Source organism: Lethenteron reissneri, chromosome 9 (assembly GCF_015708825.2).
Source record: "Lethenteron reissneri isolate LAM-NWPU_2019-01 chromosome 9, ASM1570882v1, whole genome shotgun sequence".
NCBI lineage: Eukaryota > Metazoa > Chordata > Hyperoartia > Petromyzontiformes > Petromyzontidae > Lethenteron > Lethenteron reissneri.
In genome coordinates this window covers 11,195,718-11,213,525 of record NC_083787.1, presented here as the reverse complement: position 1 = coordinate 11,213,525, position 17,808 = coordinate 11,195,718, and the positions used below count along the sequence as shown (strand labels likewise).

The 17,808-nt window shown below is 48.9% G+C and overlaps 1 protein-coding gene across 1 annotated transcript; it reads left to right on the top strand.

The window, feature by feature from the left end:
* Positions 1–2,594: 2,594 nt before the first annotated feature.
* On the top strand, positions 2,595–9,957 carry LOC133340365 (uncharacterized). Its single transcript, XM_061548508.1, has 7 exons — positions 2,595–2,715; positions 5,214–5,384; positions 6,674–6,958; positions 7,400–7,646; positions 8,056–8,206; positions 8,992–9,145; positions 9,748–9,957. Exons 1-7 carry the CDS (start codon positions 2,647–2,649, stop codon positions 9,955–9,957), a joined length of 1,287 nt encoding a protein of 428 aa, XP_061404492.1. The 5' UTR covers positions 2,595–2,646.
* Positions 9,958–17,808: the final 7,851 nt, after the last annotated feature.

Sequence of the window (17,808 nt, the reverse complement as noted above, 5' to 3'; positions counted from 1 at the left end):
TGGCACAGATGCGCGAGGTGGATGAATTGCAGTCCTGTCTGTGAGTGTGTGGGTTTATAAAGCTGCACTATGATGAATCCAATGACCCGATTCCCGCTTACGGCCACCATCACCAGTGGCGATAATCTGAACCGGTCCTGGATCTCCAGAGGTCGGCTTTAAATGAGTATCTGGTGCAATGAACACATCGCAACTCGAGTGACAAAGGCGGCCGAGGATGGTCCCGGCCACCCACACAGAACACGTGTGAAACATAGAGATCATGCGTGAACCACGTGCAGATCATTCGGAAAGCCGGCAAATATGTTGTTTGATATCACATATGGATCGTGCGTAGAACGCATACCGATCATACATAAGAAACAAACACCCAGGTAATGTATGAAACACACTCGTATGCTGTTGTAGGATACGTTGGTTCAGCAGGCGTATAGGGTGATTGATTACAATGTTAGTTTTTTTTCAATGGCGATAAAGAATCTTGTTCATTCATTTGCTGTCCACCTGTAAACTCATTCATTCATCAGCTATCATATTCATCTGTGCATCTGTCAATCCACAAGGTACCTGCTATGATTACAGCAGTGATACTGACTGTGGTGGTAGCTGGTATGATTACAGCAGTGCATACAGTGGTGGTAGCTGCTTTAACTACAGCAGTGCATACTGTGGTGTAACCTGCTATGATTACAGCTGGGCAAGCGACAGTGGTGGTACCTGCTATTATTACAGCAGTGCATAGTGACTGTAGTGGTACCTGCTATGATTACAGCTGTGTATACTGACTGTGGTGGTACCTGCTATGATTACAGCAGTGTATAGTTACTGTGGTGGTTACCTGCTAGCACTACAGTAGTACATGCTGACTGTATAGCAGTATATATCGAATCTATAGCACAAAGTAGTAAGCAGATAGAGTGCCGTAGTGAGGCCTAGTCCCGTGCAGAGCCCCGGCCTCGCCTAGATTTCCCAGTCCGCGGAGGTGTGACCTTGGCAGGCTGGGGGCTGGGCCGCTCCCTCCGGCCGCGCTACAATAATGGCATGTAAGCGCTAGAAGAATAATATGTAGGGGCTCTATAGTAGTTTCAGGGCGCATTGGGGTATCATTGGGGTGGTGTGGGGTGAAGAGGATATCGCACTGTGAATAATTTACGTGTACCGTGTGTTTTTGCTGCATGTTTAAGGCAAATTAAAATTCGTGCCGATCGTGTGCGCGTTGCTAGGGGCAACCCATGTGAGCAGTGCCAAGTGTACACTTATGCTTATAGTACTAATGTGTGCGACTTACGTCTTGTATAAATGCATATAATACAAGTGTGCGCCTGACCTTTGGCGACGGCGCGTGCAGCTGGCTGCGTTGTCAGCCCGCGCGCGGCGAAGGGAAATCAATAAATAATCGCGAAACTTTCTCTTGAAATAAAGAAAAATCGGCAAAAGACGCGAATTGAACTAATTTTAAGGTGACGGGCGTGAAAAGGGAATCGCCTATGCCAAGCACGGGGCTTCTGGCGTGGTACCTGGCTAATTTTTGTTTACGAGAACCCCACCGTTTGAGAGCCAAATCCCTCGCAAGCGCGTGAACACTCACAGACAGGCAGAGACACAAAATGACATTTTTATATGAAAAAAAAACAGATTGTACGTGTCTGCTACTTACAGGATAGGAGGATGAGGTGAGGGGTGAAGACGAGGTGAGGTCAGTAAGGGAGGTGCCCGTCTCAGGAGTGTTATATTTGTTGCTTATGCTCGATGTTTGATTTGTGACAAAACATTGAATAAAATACTTCATACATCTGGAATTATCGTCAAGTATTCGTGTCTGCTACATCTACCTACACGCGTGCGCGTATTTATCCCGGAGGGATCTCATGAGCTTGACGTCCTCTTTCACACACGCCCAGAAGGGGCGGGTCAGCCGGTTGCATCAACAACAAAATGTAACAAATGATACTTGAATTTCGATTTAAAGCTTTCGTGACTGCAGGGATTCATCTTCTTGGTTCTTTAGGTAAAGTCACGTAGAAGGGAGATAATAAAATAATACAATTCTCACTGTGAGAATTGTATTATTTTATTGTTTTATTTATCACACATTCTCACTGTGAGAATTGTATTATTTTATTATGTTTTATTTATCACACATTCTCACTGTGAGAATTGTATTATTTTATTATGTTTTATTATTTTATTATCTCCCTTCTACGTGACTTTACCGAAAGAACCAAGAAGATGAAAGGATACTTGAGTAATGATTGAGAAAATGTCATCAAGTCACGAATAAATATGTAGTGCAAAAACAAACTGTGCAGCACATACCTCCCTGTAATTTGTCAACATCATATCCAATCTTGGGCAAGACGGCAAAACACCGACAGTCAAAGGAGCACACCAAGACCAGAGACAGTCGCCTCGTCAGTGAATTTCACTGCGACATTGAACTCTCGACACGTGGCGAGGAGGCTCTGAGTCTCAAGTCGCAGGGAGCTTCCTCTGCCCCCATTGGGTGTCTGAGGGGGCGGGGTTCACGGGCTTTGGCTCCGCCCACAGTAGGCGGGGCCAATGACGTCACCTCCGGCTTTGACGTCACTCCGACAGGGCGAGCGAGCTGAGCGGCTGCTTCTATCTCTTGCGCCCCCAACAGGAACTATGAGGTTCTTCAAGAGAGCGCAGCAGTTGCAAGCGACGCTGGAGACTCCGAATTCGTCAACAGTGGAGGTGAGTGGCGCCACCTCTTGCCTTTCAGCGGTATCGGAGTTATACGAAATAAATACCGTGATCACATCGAGAAAAAAAATATCGATTTTTTTTTATGTTATTTAAGTTAAACTTTAAAATTGAACGCTTGATACGTAGGTAAGGAGGTTCATAGTTTAATATCACAGATTGAGAGTTTCATCAAGGATTTTAGTCGGAAGGAGCTTTCTCTGGGCAAGGTGGTCCTTGTTTGCGTTGCCATGGTGACAGCATCTCGGACCAACTGCCGTTGTCCAGCAGCTGTGCCTGGGGGTCACGTGGTATTTGGTGACGCGATAAGGACGAGCCGTAGACTCCGCCCATATAGGGTTGGCTCCGCCCACATAGGGTGGAGCCAATGACGTCACTACTGTAATTTCTGTTACGTCATTCATATCGGGTTTTGGGTGAGATCGCGTTATTATAAATGTGTCGCAACCCTCCACCACCCGACACGGCCAATCAGTAAAAATGTGTCACGTTAACAAAACGCCAATTAGTTACTTCAGCCCACCGGTGTGTTTGAAGAGTGAATCCACAACATTTAGAATTTGAGTACGACGTTTCACTTGTATTTACATTACTAATCTTGACTTAGGGGCCATCGATAAACGACGTCACGCGATTTTGGCAGATTTTTACTCCCCCTCCCTTAAAGTTGCGCATTTTGATGTGACGTCACATTTCTCAAACCCCCCTCCCCCCGATGTGCGTGACGTCATTTATGGACGGCCCCTTAAAGCTTTCGTGACTGCAAGAATTCATATTCTTTGGGTCTTTCGATAAAGTCACGTAAATATCTTCAAAGAAAATAAAAAGTAACAAAAAACCGACGACGTTTCGTTCGCAACACAAGCGGTCGGCATCAGGAAAAAGGATGCCGACCCAAAAAATATGATTGCTAATCTATTATACAATTACAATAACCCTCCACACCTCCGCTTCTGATCTCAAAACCTGATGGGGTTCAACGATGATGACGTCATCCTGCACTGTTTAAGACGGGAAGCAGGTGGGTGGCTTCAATATTCTGGCAAATCGCCCGAAGATGCTGGATGTAATTACCAGCGAAACGTCGTACTCAAATGCTAAATGTTGTGGATTTACTCTTGAAACACCGGTGGGCTGAAGAAGTAACTAATTGGCGTTTTGTTAACGTGACACATTTTCTACTGATTGGCCGTGTCGGGTGGTGGAGGGTTGCGACACAATTATAATAACGCGATCTAACCCAAAAACCTTTATTATGAATAATACTGGTAGTGCAATGTCTACGTGATTAATTGTTACGTCATCACCGCATGGACTTCTTGTCGCTGCGAGGTGGCCTGTGTTTATTTCTCTGGGTCGGCAAGAGCATCAATGAGATCCTTCAGCATACCACAGTTGAAAGCCACACAGGAGACACTGAATTTGTCAACAGTGGAGGTGCGTTTTGATGGCAGAGTTGTACTTGGCAAGAGAGCGGAGTCAAAGCGAGGCTGCAGTGGAGGCCACCGCTGCAAACCTGTATGGAATTAATAAAGGCAGTCCTCGTTTAGCGCTCAAGATGCGTAGGTGGAGAAGTGAGCATCATAATAAAGGTATTCATCGAATCAGCGCTTAAAGGGTTATTATACCATTGTACATATGGGGATGCTTTCCCAACAGCGTTGTCTCTCATGAACAATAAATGAGGGCTTCATTGGGGTGTCAGTATCAGCGCAATTTAATTACAGTAATAAAGCAGATGGTAAACATTGTATCAAAAAAATATACATTTTTTATTATCAATAAGTATTATGTAATGTACTCGCCTGATGCTCACCCACCTCGACCGGCCTTATCACTTGCATGTTACCATTCTAAGTGATACTTTTCCTTGACCTGTTGGTCTCATTTCCAGCACTAACACATTTGCAGGCCTCTTTCCAGACATTTTGGGGCTAAGATGCTCACTAAAAATATGAAAACAAGGCAAAGAGAGACCAAGGAAGAGCAAACACGTCGGCGGACCAGGGTGTCTTTTAAAAACTGGCGAGCGCTGCGTGACTCAAAGCGTACTGTGATAATACTGAATAACAAAGATTGTAACAACATTGACAAAATTATCGACATTTTAATGTACTCGTGACCATACATCGTCATAATTGAATCGCGGAGGTTAGTTGCTGGTTGTCCCAGAGCGTTCGTCACTCTAATTGGCTGAGCGAATGTAAACAGAGATGGCGGTGGGTGAGTTTCTGAGACCAACGCTGCTGCGCGTTCTACCACGGTGTTTAGGCTGTGTGAGGAATCGTGTTGTCTTGCGTGGGTGTATGGGTGTCAGCGTATCTGTCCGATGTGTGTCTACCTGCCTATAAGGAACTTCACTTGCCATGTGCCATGGTGTTGTCTCCACCATCCGTGTCAAATGGCGTCCGTCACGATGCAAATGAAGGCAGGATTTACACTGGGAGGAGCTAACGTGCCCATGCCATGTGCCCTTGCTCCCGTCGCAGTTGCCAATGCCGGAGAACGAAATGCATCAGCTGTCTCAGGAGGTGTCGAACCTGCGGGCCAACCTGGGCAGGGCACGAGCGCACTTTAACACCCTGCGTGGCGCCCTGAGCCAGAAGGATAAGAGCCTCCACGAGATGCTGCACCAACTAGAGATCCACCGTTCTGAGGAGGTACCCTGGCTGCCGCCAAACCCCCCTCCCCGTCCCCTTGTTGCACGGAGCGCGGCTAAAATTAAACGTGTTTTCGTTGTGAAGCTCCGTGGCGCACAAGCAGGGATAACAAAACCTCAACATATTCGTCAATAAGACTGCAATGGTTATTGCTGTAAAGGACCATTGCCTGAAACGTCGCCTTTTCGATGTTCTGCCCTATTGAGTGCATCGTTTTTGATGAATGTGTTGAGTTTTTATTCAGAGTGTGATCTGAAAGTCAAGGAAATTGGCCATTAAATAAGTGCATTCTGGGAGGTGGCTGGGTGCTTCAGGGGTCAGAGATGCTGTGCCAGCACTGCTGAGATGCCAGGATCAAATCCAGATTACAGCCGCCCAACCACAGTGATTTAACCGGGTTCCCAAGCGTAATGAGTTGGCTAAATTTGAATGCTAATACTGTTGAAAATGAAAAAAGCAGATCAAACAAAATTTTTGTATCATAGCATCTCCCCACAGAATGTGCATGTAGTATGTTTTACTGATTAATACACCTGTATGGGACTGACCAGCATGGGGAAGTATAGTAAAAACACATCCCCATGACCGACATGGCATTGTGAGTTGTTCTGAATATTGACTCCATTTGAAGACGATCATTTGGGTGCTCGGAATTTCTTCATTATGTTATGATGCAGAGCGTTTCCATGTTATATGCATGCTTACCAATAGTTGATATATCATGGTTTTATTTTTGGAATTTATTTTATTATTCGAAATATTTTATATTTTATTTAAACGTGATTGTGGTATGTTACGACCACGGGTGTTTACCCGTGGTCGTATTGTTCACAATATAATCTAAATTTATTCTCTTTTCATCTTGAAAACATCCATTGCATGTGTGCGTATCCGTCTGTGTGCGTGTCACCTATATGTGCACATGGGCGTCTCTGTACTTGATCCCCGTGTCTCTGCATGCTTACGTTGTCTCCCTGTACATGTTGTGCCTGTGGCTATGTACATGTCTCTCCATATGCACTGTGACTTTCCGTACATTTATCCAAATTTTTACATGTGACTTGCTTGTGTCCGTATGTATATGTCTCTGCATGTTTGTCATTTTTTTTATTTATTTTCGTGTGCCTCCTGCCCATGTCTCTGTCTCTATTTCTCTGTACAACTACATACTGCGTGTGTCAGTATGTCTCTACCTGTCCTCATCTGCACACTGCACGTGTCTGTGATGAGGGGCTGCCCACCTATGCATACACGTGCCTGTGCCACTGTGCCCATCTGTCCGTGAGCAGCTACGGGCGCACTCGCAGGCCATCAACAGCCTGCAGGCAGAGTTGGAGGCAGCGCGGCGGGGTGAGCGGGAGGCCGAGGAGCGTTCCGTGCACGACGCCAAAGCCGCGTCATCGGAGCTGGCAGAGTTCACGCTTAGGACTGAGCGGCTTCAGGAGCAGCTGAGAAATGAGCACGAGGAGACTCTGAATCTGGCACGCATGGAGCTGGCCGAATATCGTGCATCGCACACGCACGCCGACTCAGAGTACGACGCTCACGTCGTGCACATCGCGGTCCTGCAGAAGGTGAGGCCTCCACTCTCGCAACAACCACCCCCCTACCCTCCGCCTACCCACACTCTAGCTCCCTTGTCATTCGGGGCCATTGATTGGTGTCCTGGAAAATACTTGATAATCCACATAATTCCTTGGAGCTCTTTTCAGAATTTGCCATGTTTCATCCATTGCTGGATGTAGGCCTCCCCTAAACCACCACCACAACCTCTCACGATCTTGCAATGATAACAATCCACCTAGTACCTGCACACAATCAGATTCCATCGCTCTATTCCCAGGCTGACACTGTGCTATTATTCTCCACCATCCTTCATCCCCTTGAGCAATGTGTCCTGCCCAAGCCCACTTAATTTTCTCAATATTTTGGGTGAGCGATAAAAAGGATTACGAATATATTCAAGTTACATGTAATTATGTGTAACATAGATACTGCCCATCCTCCGCTGGCAGGAGCTGAAGGAGTGTGACGAGTTGCTGCGGCGCTCTGAGGCCGACCTGGTGGTGGCACAGAAAGTGGCACGAGAGCATGGCATTGAAGCCGAGCGGCTGGGCGCCGAGGCCGCGGAGCTGAGTGTGACCGTGCGTGACCTCTATGCCAACCAAGAGGTGCAGAAAACTGAGGTGGACACCCTGCGGGATGAAGCGCTGGAGTTGCAGCAACGGCTGCAGGAGACCAACACTTGCTTCGAGGAGACCGGTGGGTAGGGGCCTGTGCTCCCAATCTTTCTAAATCTACGGACCCATTGAACGCTAATTTTTGTAGACCACTATGCACCAATAACTTTTTTTTACGAGTTTAAACGAGTCTAAGTCCTAGAAACATTTCACACGTGGACCACTTCCGCTGTCTAACATGGTTGGACTACACTGGGTTTTCTAAATGCTCTCTCGCTAAGTCCTTCGTGTGCATGTATTGTAACTTTTGACCCTGTTTGAATGCAAGCTGGTGAATAGGTCTGAGGTACCTAATCCCTCTTAGCCCTGAGTCTCTGCTACTACTCCTGCTGCTGTTACTCTTCCTCTTGGTGCTTACTGCTCTTTCTCCACCTGCTGTCACTGGTGGCTATACTGTCTTCATCGCCGTGGTTTTGTATCCCTTTCGACAGCCAATTCTCTGGAGCAACATCATGAGCGTGCGGAGCTGTCTCAGGCAGAACTGGTGGCGATGAAGGCACGGTTAGGCGAGCACAAGGTGGAGTGTGAGCGGATGCTGCAAAATGAGAAGTGCCGTGCTCGGGAAGAGCTCGACAACACCAGGTGCGTAGCGCAGGCACCGGTGGCAGCGACGGTGAGATTGGGGGCATGGGGGGCGTGATTAGGAGGGTGCTCGGCCGGTGTGGGAGTGATGGAATGGCGGTCCGTAGCGAGCTGGCAGAGGTGAGCGGTGGTGGGATGGCGGTAGAGTCACGTCAAGGAGTCATGGCATGATAAGGACAAATACTTGCAAGTCCAAGGTGTTCAGTTCACGCGTGTGCGAGCGTGTGCTTCCGAAAAGCAGAACATAGGGTGACTGAGATTGAGTGATGGACATACGGGAAAGTAGAAAATCAAGGAACAATTTGTAATACAATCCACATTTGAAAAAAGTTCCCAGGCTGCTCTGATTGTAGCGCCAGTCGCACCATGGCCATGCAATTGCTTTTACTGAGATTTGGTGATCTGCGCATACGCACCACGGCCTTCAGCTTACCGCTTCTCGAATGCCCATTCTCTTTCTCTTCACTCCCCTTGCCCCGCTGTTTCCTTTACCTCCCCTACCCATTCGTGATCCCGAAGTACCCTATGTCGCGGTCTCTCATTCTTTAACCCTTGTATGCCCCTGCCATCTAAATTATTAAATTCTGTCACTTTTTTTAAACTATGTCAAACGCTTTGAGTGAATTCGCTCTATAAATATACAATTAGATCAGATATATGGGACAGTGCAATGTGAGTTCTTCCACGGTTCGGTGTTGGATTCTCAGTGCGAGTGAGCGAGCGACTTAGCGAGCGTGGGAGTGCCCGTGCTTGACGCCGTGCTGCCTCCTTGTGGTGTTGTACAGGGGCAAGATGGAGTTCATCAAGGCCGAGCTGGAAGTCTCCAGGGCAGAGGAGGCCGCGACGGCACAGGAAGTGGTGCGGCTGCAGTACACAGTTCATCACGCGGATGCGGAGATGAATTTCATGCGCGGCCAGATCGACGGGCTGCAGCACCAGGTAACCATAAGCTTAAGCTGCAGCCCCACACCTCTATTTGTGTACACGTGAGTTCGCGTTTAAAGTCAATGTTAAAAAAGATATATATTTCATGGAAGCAGGTTCATAAGTGCGAATGTTTGTAAGTCTGGTGTTCGTAAGTCGAGGACTGCCTACATCCACTTATTTTTCACACTGATGTATAGATGCGCGTGGGTTACTGAACAACCTTTGTTAAGGGACTGTACCACGTTACAATCCATCATCCCACCTCTATTAGAAGTACCTACTACTACTAGACAATCTCCATGTTACTACGTGCATCTCGATCCCATCCCTTAATTTGACCTTTTAATGCACCTTTTGGGTTGATTCATATATATGGGCTTTTATAGGTGTTACTATCAAAGTTAAACCGTGCTTTTGGGTCATTTGGTCACGGGTGGTATGGTGTATGGACATATGTGAAAAAGAGTTTCATAGCTGTTCAGATTCCTATATTTAAAATAAAGATACTGGTTCTGTATGTCTTTGTTGTATCTGAATGTTCTATCGTAGCTGCACGCAGTCATTAAAATACTTTGCCGTATCCCTCTGCTGCTTTATGCCCGTGTCCCACACAGCTCATTGAGAACAACAAGCAGCTGGGATCCCTGCAGGCGGGGATTCTGGGCTACCAACGCGTGGTGGCGGATCTGCACGCTGAGCTGGTGCCATCCCATGAAAACTTGCAGAGCTTGCACGCACAGCTGCAGGATCTGCAAGTGCGGCACCAGCAGAGCGAGGCGAAGGTGAACGCACAGCATTTGGCGTCACAAAGAGCCCCCGTATAGCCTTAATAGACTGTTGGGGCAAGTGCTGTTCGTGAGCACCTATGAAGGCCGGCATGGCATGCGAGGGGATGTGTGACCAGCACCACACCTGTGTATCCCAAGTGGTGATGTTTACACACGCGCTAGGTGCTCATTTGAGGCTGAATCGACCTAGGGGAGGCCCAGAAACGATTCAGAAAATTGTCATTGGTGTTGGCCATGAGTGAGAATTGAACTGGGTTCGCAGTGCAGCGCGCAAACTGCTACAGTGCCGCTCCCCACACACTCACTTTCACATACACACACATGTGGGTGTGCACACCCACATTCACTCCCAGCACAAGGCTGACTCATGGTATCTCGTGGAGGATCGCTGCACTGAACAAAATAGTTCCACGGTTCAGTTTGCAAGTGCGAGTTGGCGCTTTAAGTCAATGGTAATCGAAAATTTTATGGAAACAGGTTCGTCGGTCGGGTATTCCGAAGTCGGGTGTCCGTAAGTTGATGACTGCCTGTATCCACTTCTTTTTCATACTGATGGTTGTACAGTATGGATGCATACTGGGTTACGGAGCATCCTCTGTTTAGGGACTGTACCACGTTACGACCCCCTATCCCACCACTAATAGAAGTACCTACTACTACTAGACCATCTGCTCCCCTCTGCTACGTGCATCTCCCTCCCTGTTTTTGGTTGGAAAGCGATCTTAATCTGACATTTTAATGCAGCTTTTGGGTTAATTCATATATGTGGGCTTTTATCGGTGTTATCTTGGGTTGTATAGATGGTGGTCGTCCATCCAAGCACTATGGAAGTTCAGCAATGCTTTTCTTTCAAGATCTGAGATGATTGGGTGCATTCTGGTCATTTGGTCATAGGTGGTGAATGGACATCTGTGTAAACGAGCTTTACAGTTCAATACATTGTTCAATTATAAATAAAGATTTCGATTCTATGTGTGTGTTGTTGCATCTGTATGTTATACAATAGCCGCACGCAATTATTGAAATGCTCTTTTGTGTTTCTTTGCCGCTGTTTGCCCGTGGCCCACACAGCTCATTGACCGGAATTGGCAGCTGGAATCTCTGCAGGCAGAGATTCAGTGGTATGAACGTGTGGTGGTGGAGCTGCACGCCGAGTTGGCGCCCTACCGCGACAACAGGAAGAGCGCACACTCAGAGCAGCAGCGTCTGCAGAGCGAGGTGGAGGTGAGCGCACAGCACTCGTGCGTCGCACACACACAAGTATATAATTTGTGTTTAACGTAAATAATATATTCATACACACACGATTCAGTGTATGATGATAATGATGAGCTGGTCTAACCATTTCGTGAAGTCGTCATGGTCCCTGTTTACAAATACAGATTATCTATCTATAGACACAATTCCATTATTGCTGTAAACAATGATAACGCTAAGAATTATTTAGCACCTTTCTGTACACCGGGGCATCTCAGAGTGCTTTACATCACATCTCATCTCAACACGTTTGAAAAGGCACCCTCAATGACAGATGTCCCTGTGGGCACAAGGTGACTCAGCACCTGGCGTGAAATTGGCATTTGTCTGCCAGTAGGGGTTGCTGATTGTTGTGTGTAATCACAGTTGAGCTGGTATATGTACTTAGTTGTGTGTAGTGTCTAATGGGTCGGTTTGTCCACAGCTTCCTACGGTTGAGGAAGAGGACATCTCTGGCTGCTCACTGGAGCCCGGCGTTCAAGAAGCCTCCCAAGACCTGCCCCCCAAGGCCTCCAACACCCTCGGCGCCTCTCACATTGACTAACACACACATATCGACTGACACACACACACACACATATTGACTTACAAATACACATCGACTCACACACACGCATGGAACTAAACACAAACATGGACTTACACACACACACCGACTCACACACACACATGCACTTACACACACAATTACATACGGACTTATACACACACATATCGACTAAGACACACACACGTGGACTTACACACACACATGGACCCCCGCACACACATCGACTGACACACACACATCGACTCACACACACACACTGCCCTACACACACATACACATATGGACTCACACACACAGACATCGACTTTAGATACACACACATGGAGTTACACACAAAGACAAAGATCCCCCGTATAGCCTTAACAGACTGTAGGGGCAAGTGCTGTTAGCGAGCACCTATAAAGGCCGGAACGGCACACGAGGGGGTGGGTGGCCAGCATCACGCCCGACCGCCTTTGTCTCCCCAGTGGCGATGTTTATGCACCGCACCAGGTACTCATTTTAGGCTGAGTCGACCTAGGGGAGGCCCAGGACTGGTTCAGATAATTGTCACTGGTGTTGGCCGTGAGCGGGAATCGAACCCGGGTTGCAGGTTCATAGCGCAGCGCGCTAACTGCTACACTACCGCTCCCCACACAAATAGACAAATATCCCCCGTGTAGCCTTAACAGACTGTAGGGGCAAGTGCTGTTAGCGAGCACCTATGAAGGCAGGCACGGCACACGAGGGGGTGGGTGGCCAACACCACGCCCGGCCGCCTTTATCTCCCTAGTGGCGATGTTTACACACCGCACCAGGTACTCATTTTAGGCTGAGTCGACCTAGGGGAGGCCCAGGACCGGTTCTGATAACCATCACCGGTATTGGCCATGAGCGGAAATCGAACTCGGGTCGCCGGGTTCACAGCGCAGCGCGCTAACCGCTACACTACCACTCCCCACACACACACATAAACGTACACACACACATCGACTCACACACATATGGACTCATCACACACACATATACACATCGACGTACACACATATCGACTGACACATATGTAATATTGCTCGCAGAGACGGTGTCGTCTCTTCTGTTTGTTTATTATCAAATAAATATCAACCAATAACTCAACGTGCAACTACGAGTGACTATATACACACGGGTGTTTCACACAACACGATTCTGGGATAACATAACTTCTTCTTGTAAAACAACTCGCGGACGATGAAGACGGCCAGATCACGACGACGTAGTTCCCCCACACCAAGCAGTGCCCTGAACCTTCACTCACACTGCTATTTATCCTCGCCGGGCCCGACCACACCCTATGCCTTAATCCAATTGGTTCCCATCTAAGGAATGCTTATTAACTCGTCCTTCCCTATCATTAGCAACCATGGTCCCGGTAACCCTTCCATTAGTAACCATGGTCCCGGGGAGCCCCACCGTCCGCTATCGCCCCGCACTGTCATTACAACACCCCTCCTTTGCAACGTCAGTAACGTCTTCCGAACGCCGAGATGTAATAATTTGGTTTCGTGTACCTCTCGAGTCAACGCACCCCGTAAAACCGTAAGAACCACCAGGCCATAGCGTTGAAACCCCTCATCCCATCTCATAAGAAACCCGTACCTCAGCACAATCTTTGAGGACTTCGGCGAGCTAGGGTTCGTTAGTTCCTGCTCCGCACGCCTCCAGAGTCGCAACAAGGACGCGTCATCCATTTGCAACCGACCCCATTCGGCAAGCGTGAGGTCCAGCATTCCATCTACCGGCGCAACGTTACCAATGGGTGCTGCGCTCTCCACTGACGCCACTACCCCGGATGGCTTCGCGTCCCGTGGCTTACATCGTCCTGCGCCCGTTGAACAAGCACAGCCCCCCCCCCGTCGGCATTCGGGATAATGCGTCCACATTACTATGCCGCAACCCTTTTGGTTAAATCACCCGAAATGAAAATTCCTGTAATATCTCCAACCAACGTGACAGTTAGCCCGAAGGTTGATCCACACGCAAGAAGTATTGAAGGGCCGCATGGTCCGTGTGGACCACGAATTCCGTACTTTACAGGTAAGGCCTGTACTGTTGCACAAAGTGCGCCATGGCCAAGAGTTCCCTCCTGGTCACGCAGTAACATCGTTCCGCGGATGACAGGACATGGCTCCCATACACTACCACCCTTTCAACGCCGTTCTTAACTTGGGACAGGACAGCCCAAGACCCGTGTCACTGGCATCTGTATCTAAGGTAAACAGTAGGGAAAAATCCGGCTACTCCAGGGGAGGCACTTCAGCATGGCTTTTGTGCAGTGTAACAAAAGCAGCCTCCTCCTCTCCCACCTAAGCATCTGGCATTTAGCCGTTAAAGCATGGAGAGGCTTAGCGATTGTCGTGAACTGCGGAATGAACCTTCAGTAATAGGGCGCTAAACCGACAAAACTGTGCACCTCCCCCACCGACTGAGGAGTCGTCCAATCGTGCACACAAGCTGTCTTGTCGGGATCCGTTGCTATTCCGGAATCGCCCACGATGTGACCCAGATATCGCACAGAGGTTTGCAACAGGTGGCATTTTGTAGGTTTCAACTTAAGGTTTGCCGACTGTATCCTCAACAACATGGAATGCAACCATTGCAAATGTTCCTCGAAAGTGTGGCCAAACACAATAATTTCGTCAAGGTAAATGAGACGTGAGTCCCATTGCAACTCCGCTAGTACTAGTTGCATCAACCTCTGGAAGGTGGCCGGGGCTGAGTGTAAGCCCATTGGAAGGTAGTTGAAATGGTACAATCCTTGAGGTTTTCTAAATTCCGTTTTTGGTTTAGATGACTCATCCAGGGGAAGTTGTCAATATCTCAACAAAAGGTCTAAGATGGAAAAAAATCTGGCCCCTGATAGCGCATCCAACGAGTTGTCCATACGGGGGAATGGGTACGCATCTGCGACTGACACTTTATTCAACTTGCGGAAGTCTACGCAGAACCGCACCATACCATCAGCCTTTTTTATCAACACCACGGGAGCGCCCCAAGGGCTGGTCGAGGGGGAAATAATATCTGCCGCCAGCATTTCCTCCACCGGCAGTTGCACACTTTCCTTTTCCCCCGGGCTTAACCTATACAGATTCTGTCAAATGGGGGCAGCCGTTCCCGTGTTAATATGGTGTTGCAGAAGGGAAGTGCACGCTATATCAAACTTCCTCTTACTTTTTCTTGATTTGTCACACACTCATTCTGATGGTTAACAAATAATTTATTGTACAATTGTATTTTTTTTGACAGCCGGGTCAGCTGGAGGCTACGCAGAGGGGGGTAATGTAGTGACATAAGAAGGGAGGGGCTCCTGGGGGCTCTGGGACCCTGGGCGGGCCAGGCGCTTAAGCCTCTTGGCGCCAGGCGCTGGGTTCCCAGGCGGGTCAGACGCTTAAGCTTCTTGACGCCAGGTGTTGGGTTCCCGGGTGGCCCAGGCGCTTAAGCCGCTTGACGCCACCAACGGGGGGTGGGCTGTGTGTGCTCTGTGGGATATCTGGGGGCGCACACGGCCCCACCCCTCGTTGGGGACTAGGCATAAAAGGGGAGCTCCCTGGACGATCAGGGCCAGTCGTAGCTCAAGACCCAAGACCAGTCATCTGAGGACCCTGGGACGCTGTGAGAGCCAGTGGTGGGACTCTGGAACTCCCGACTCTACGACCTTGTGAAGGCGAGTTCCAGAGCGTAGCCAGAGTAGTGTATCTCGGCTGTGTACCTAGGCTGTATACCTGGGAGTTGTTTCAGAGTATCAGGACTGTTGGATTGTAATAAAGAAGTTACCTCTACAAGTGTCTCCGGAACCCGTTACACTACCCTACCCCCTCCCTTTGATGCTCCTAATTCTGCATAATGCATGGGCATAATATGACTTTGAAACCCCCCCGCATTTCTGCATTTCCCATAAATATGCTAAATTCCTCTTCATATGCAAATTCTTTTGTCAAGGCGCTCTTTTCTCCTCCCTCCCAGCTTAAATAGACGCTCCAAGCCTAGGACGTGTCATTCAGACTCTGTCTTATCGACAGACATGTTCTTCACCTGGGGACGGCTGCTTGCGTTGTGGCCGAAACGTCGTGAGAATTATTTTATTATGTTTTATTTGTATTATTTTATTACTTCCCTTCTACGTGACTTTACCGAAAGAACCAAGAAGATGATATTGTCATTGTAGTGCGTATTTAATGTGGCGCTGCACTCTGATGTTGTAGGAGAAAATATTATTTAATAGTCTATGTAATTAAGTAGAACGTGTTGTCTATATTTATTTAAAGTTGCGCATTTGGATGTGACGTCACACTTCTCACCCCCTCCCCCCTCGTCACACATCGTCACAAATGTCTGACCCCCCCCCCCCCCACCAGGTGCATGACGTCATTTATGGACGGTCCCCAAGCCTCGTGCAAGGGGGATACGGCCAGCGCAGATTCACCGGGGTCTCCGGCCCCGAATATCTGGAACCACGCCAGATGTCTGGGAAGAGGTGGGAGTACCCACGCTTTACCCCACCGCACGCGGTGACTTGCCGATTGACAAAATCTTTTTTTTTATTTGTACCAAGTAAGGCTCACTGAGCTGCGTAGTTCTTTTCCAGAAGCAACCTGGCCATCACACATGATAGCTCAATAGAGTGGGCGAATCGTGTGGAAATGCATAGCAGCCAAAAACTACAAACGGTATGTTGGTTCTAAATGTGGAGGCTAAAACCGGAGGATCCCAGTGAAAAATCCACCAACTATGGCATACCGATACATCATGCTGAGTGGACAGAGCGGTGGAAGGGAGATTTAATAAACTTGCACCATTGTGCCAACCGCCGCGCCGAAAAATCGAATCGAACCGGCGAGACCACTCTTGAGAACCCCTGACGTGCATGTGTAGTGACATAAGAAGGGAGGGGCTGCTGGGGGCTCTGGGATCCCAGGCGAGTCCAGACGCTTAAGCCTCTGGGCGCCAGGCGTTGAGTTCCCAGGCGCTTAATCCCCTAGGCGCCGCCAACGGGTGGGGGGGGGGGGCTGCGTGTGCTCTGTGGGATGTCTGGTGGCGCACACGGCCCCACCCCTCGTTGGACCAGGCATAAAAGGAGAGCTCCCTGGACGATCGGGGCCCAGTTGTAACTCAAGACTCAAGACCCACGACCAGCCATCTGAAGACCCTGGGATGCTGTGAGAGCCAGTGGTGGGACTCTGGAACTCCCGACTCTACGACCTTGTGAGGGCGAGCGTAGCCAGAGTAGAGTATCTAGAGTATCTAGGCTGTGTAGCTAGGCTGTGTACCTAGGCTGTAACAGAGTATCAGGACTGTTGGAGTGTTGTATTGTAATAAAGAAGTTACATCTACAAGTGTCTCCGGAACCCGTTACACATGTACGTCGAGATCACAGTGGTAACAGTGTAGGAGAGCCGACACAAGGTTGAAGAGGGGTTCGTCTTTTATTCCTTTCCTCCAGTCCACACCTGTCCCCAGCCATCTCAATCTCGTTCCTGCCAAGATCCCCCTCTTCCCGCCCGTCCTCTCCCTTATATCTCCTCGCTCGCTTCTCCCCCTTCCCCTGTCACCGTCCCACTCCCCCTCCTATTGGTGGGAATCCTTCCCCTGACATCCCTTACAACAGAATCCCGGCGGTGGTGGCGACGCTGCACGTGGCTTGTACTCCAGCACTGTGGAGACAGCGGCGAGGGTTGGCGGATCACCACACGGAGATGTGAAAGTCGCCTTTCTCGTGGGCGTAGAGGAGGCAAACGTACCCTAGATCGTCAGGACCAGGCAGTACAGCAAAACATGTGGACGCCACCTGTTCCGTCTGTGTGGCATAGAGTGTTTCCTCCCCTTGCACGCGTGCATTTTCTCCGGGTGCACTCATTAGTTGGCTGAAAACATCTTAATAAAGAGGGGACTGCAAAGCTTGGGCAATTGTTGGCACCGGGTCACCGCGTGTCTGCTGCCTCCCTGCCCGTCTGTGATTACTCCTCGCGCATCTGAGTCGTCCTCTGGACCTCTCTCGACGAGAGCGAGTGAGTAGTGCGCAGGGGCGGCTCCCATTATGATATTCGATTCAAGTCTTGGGGACA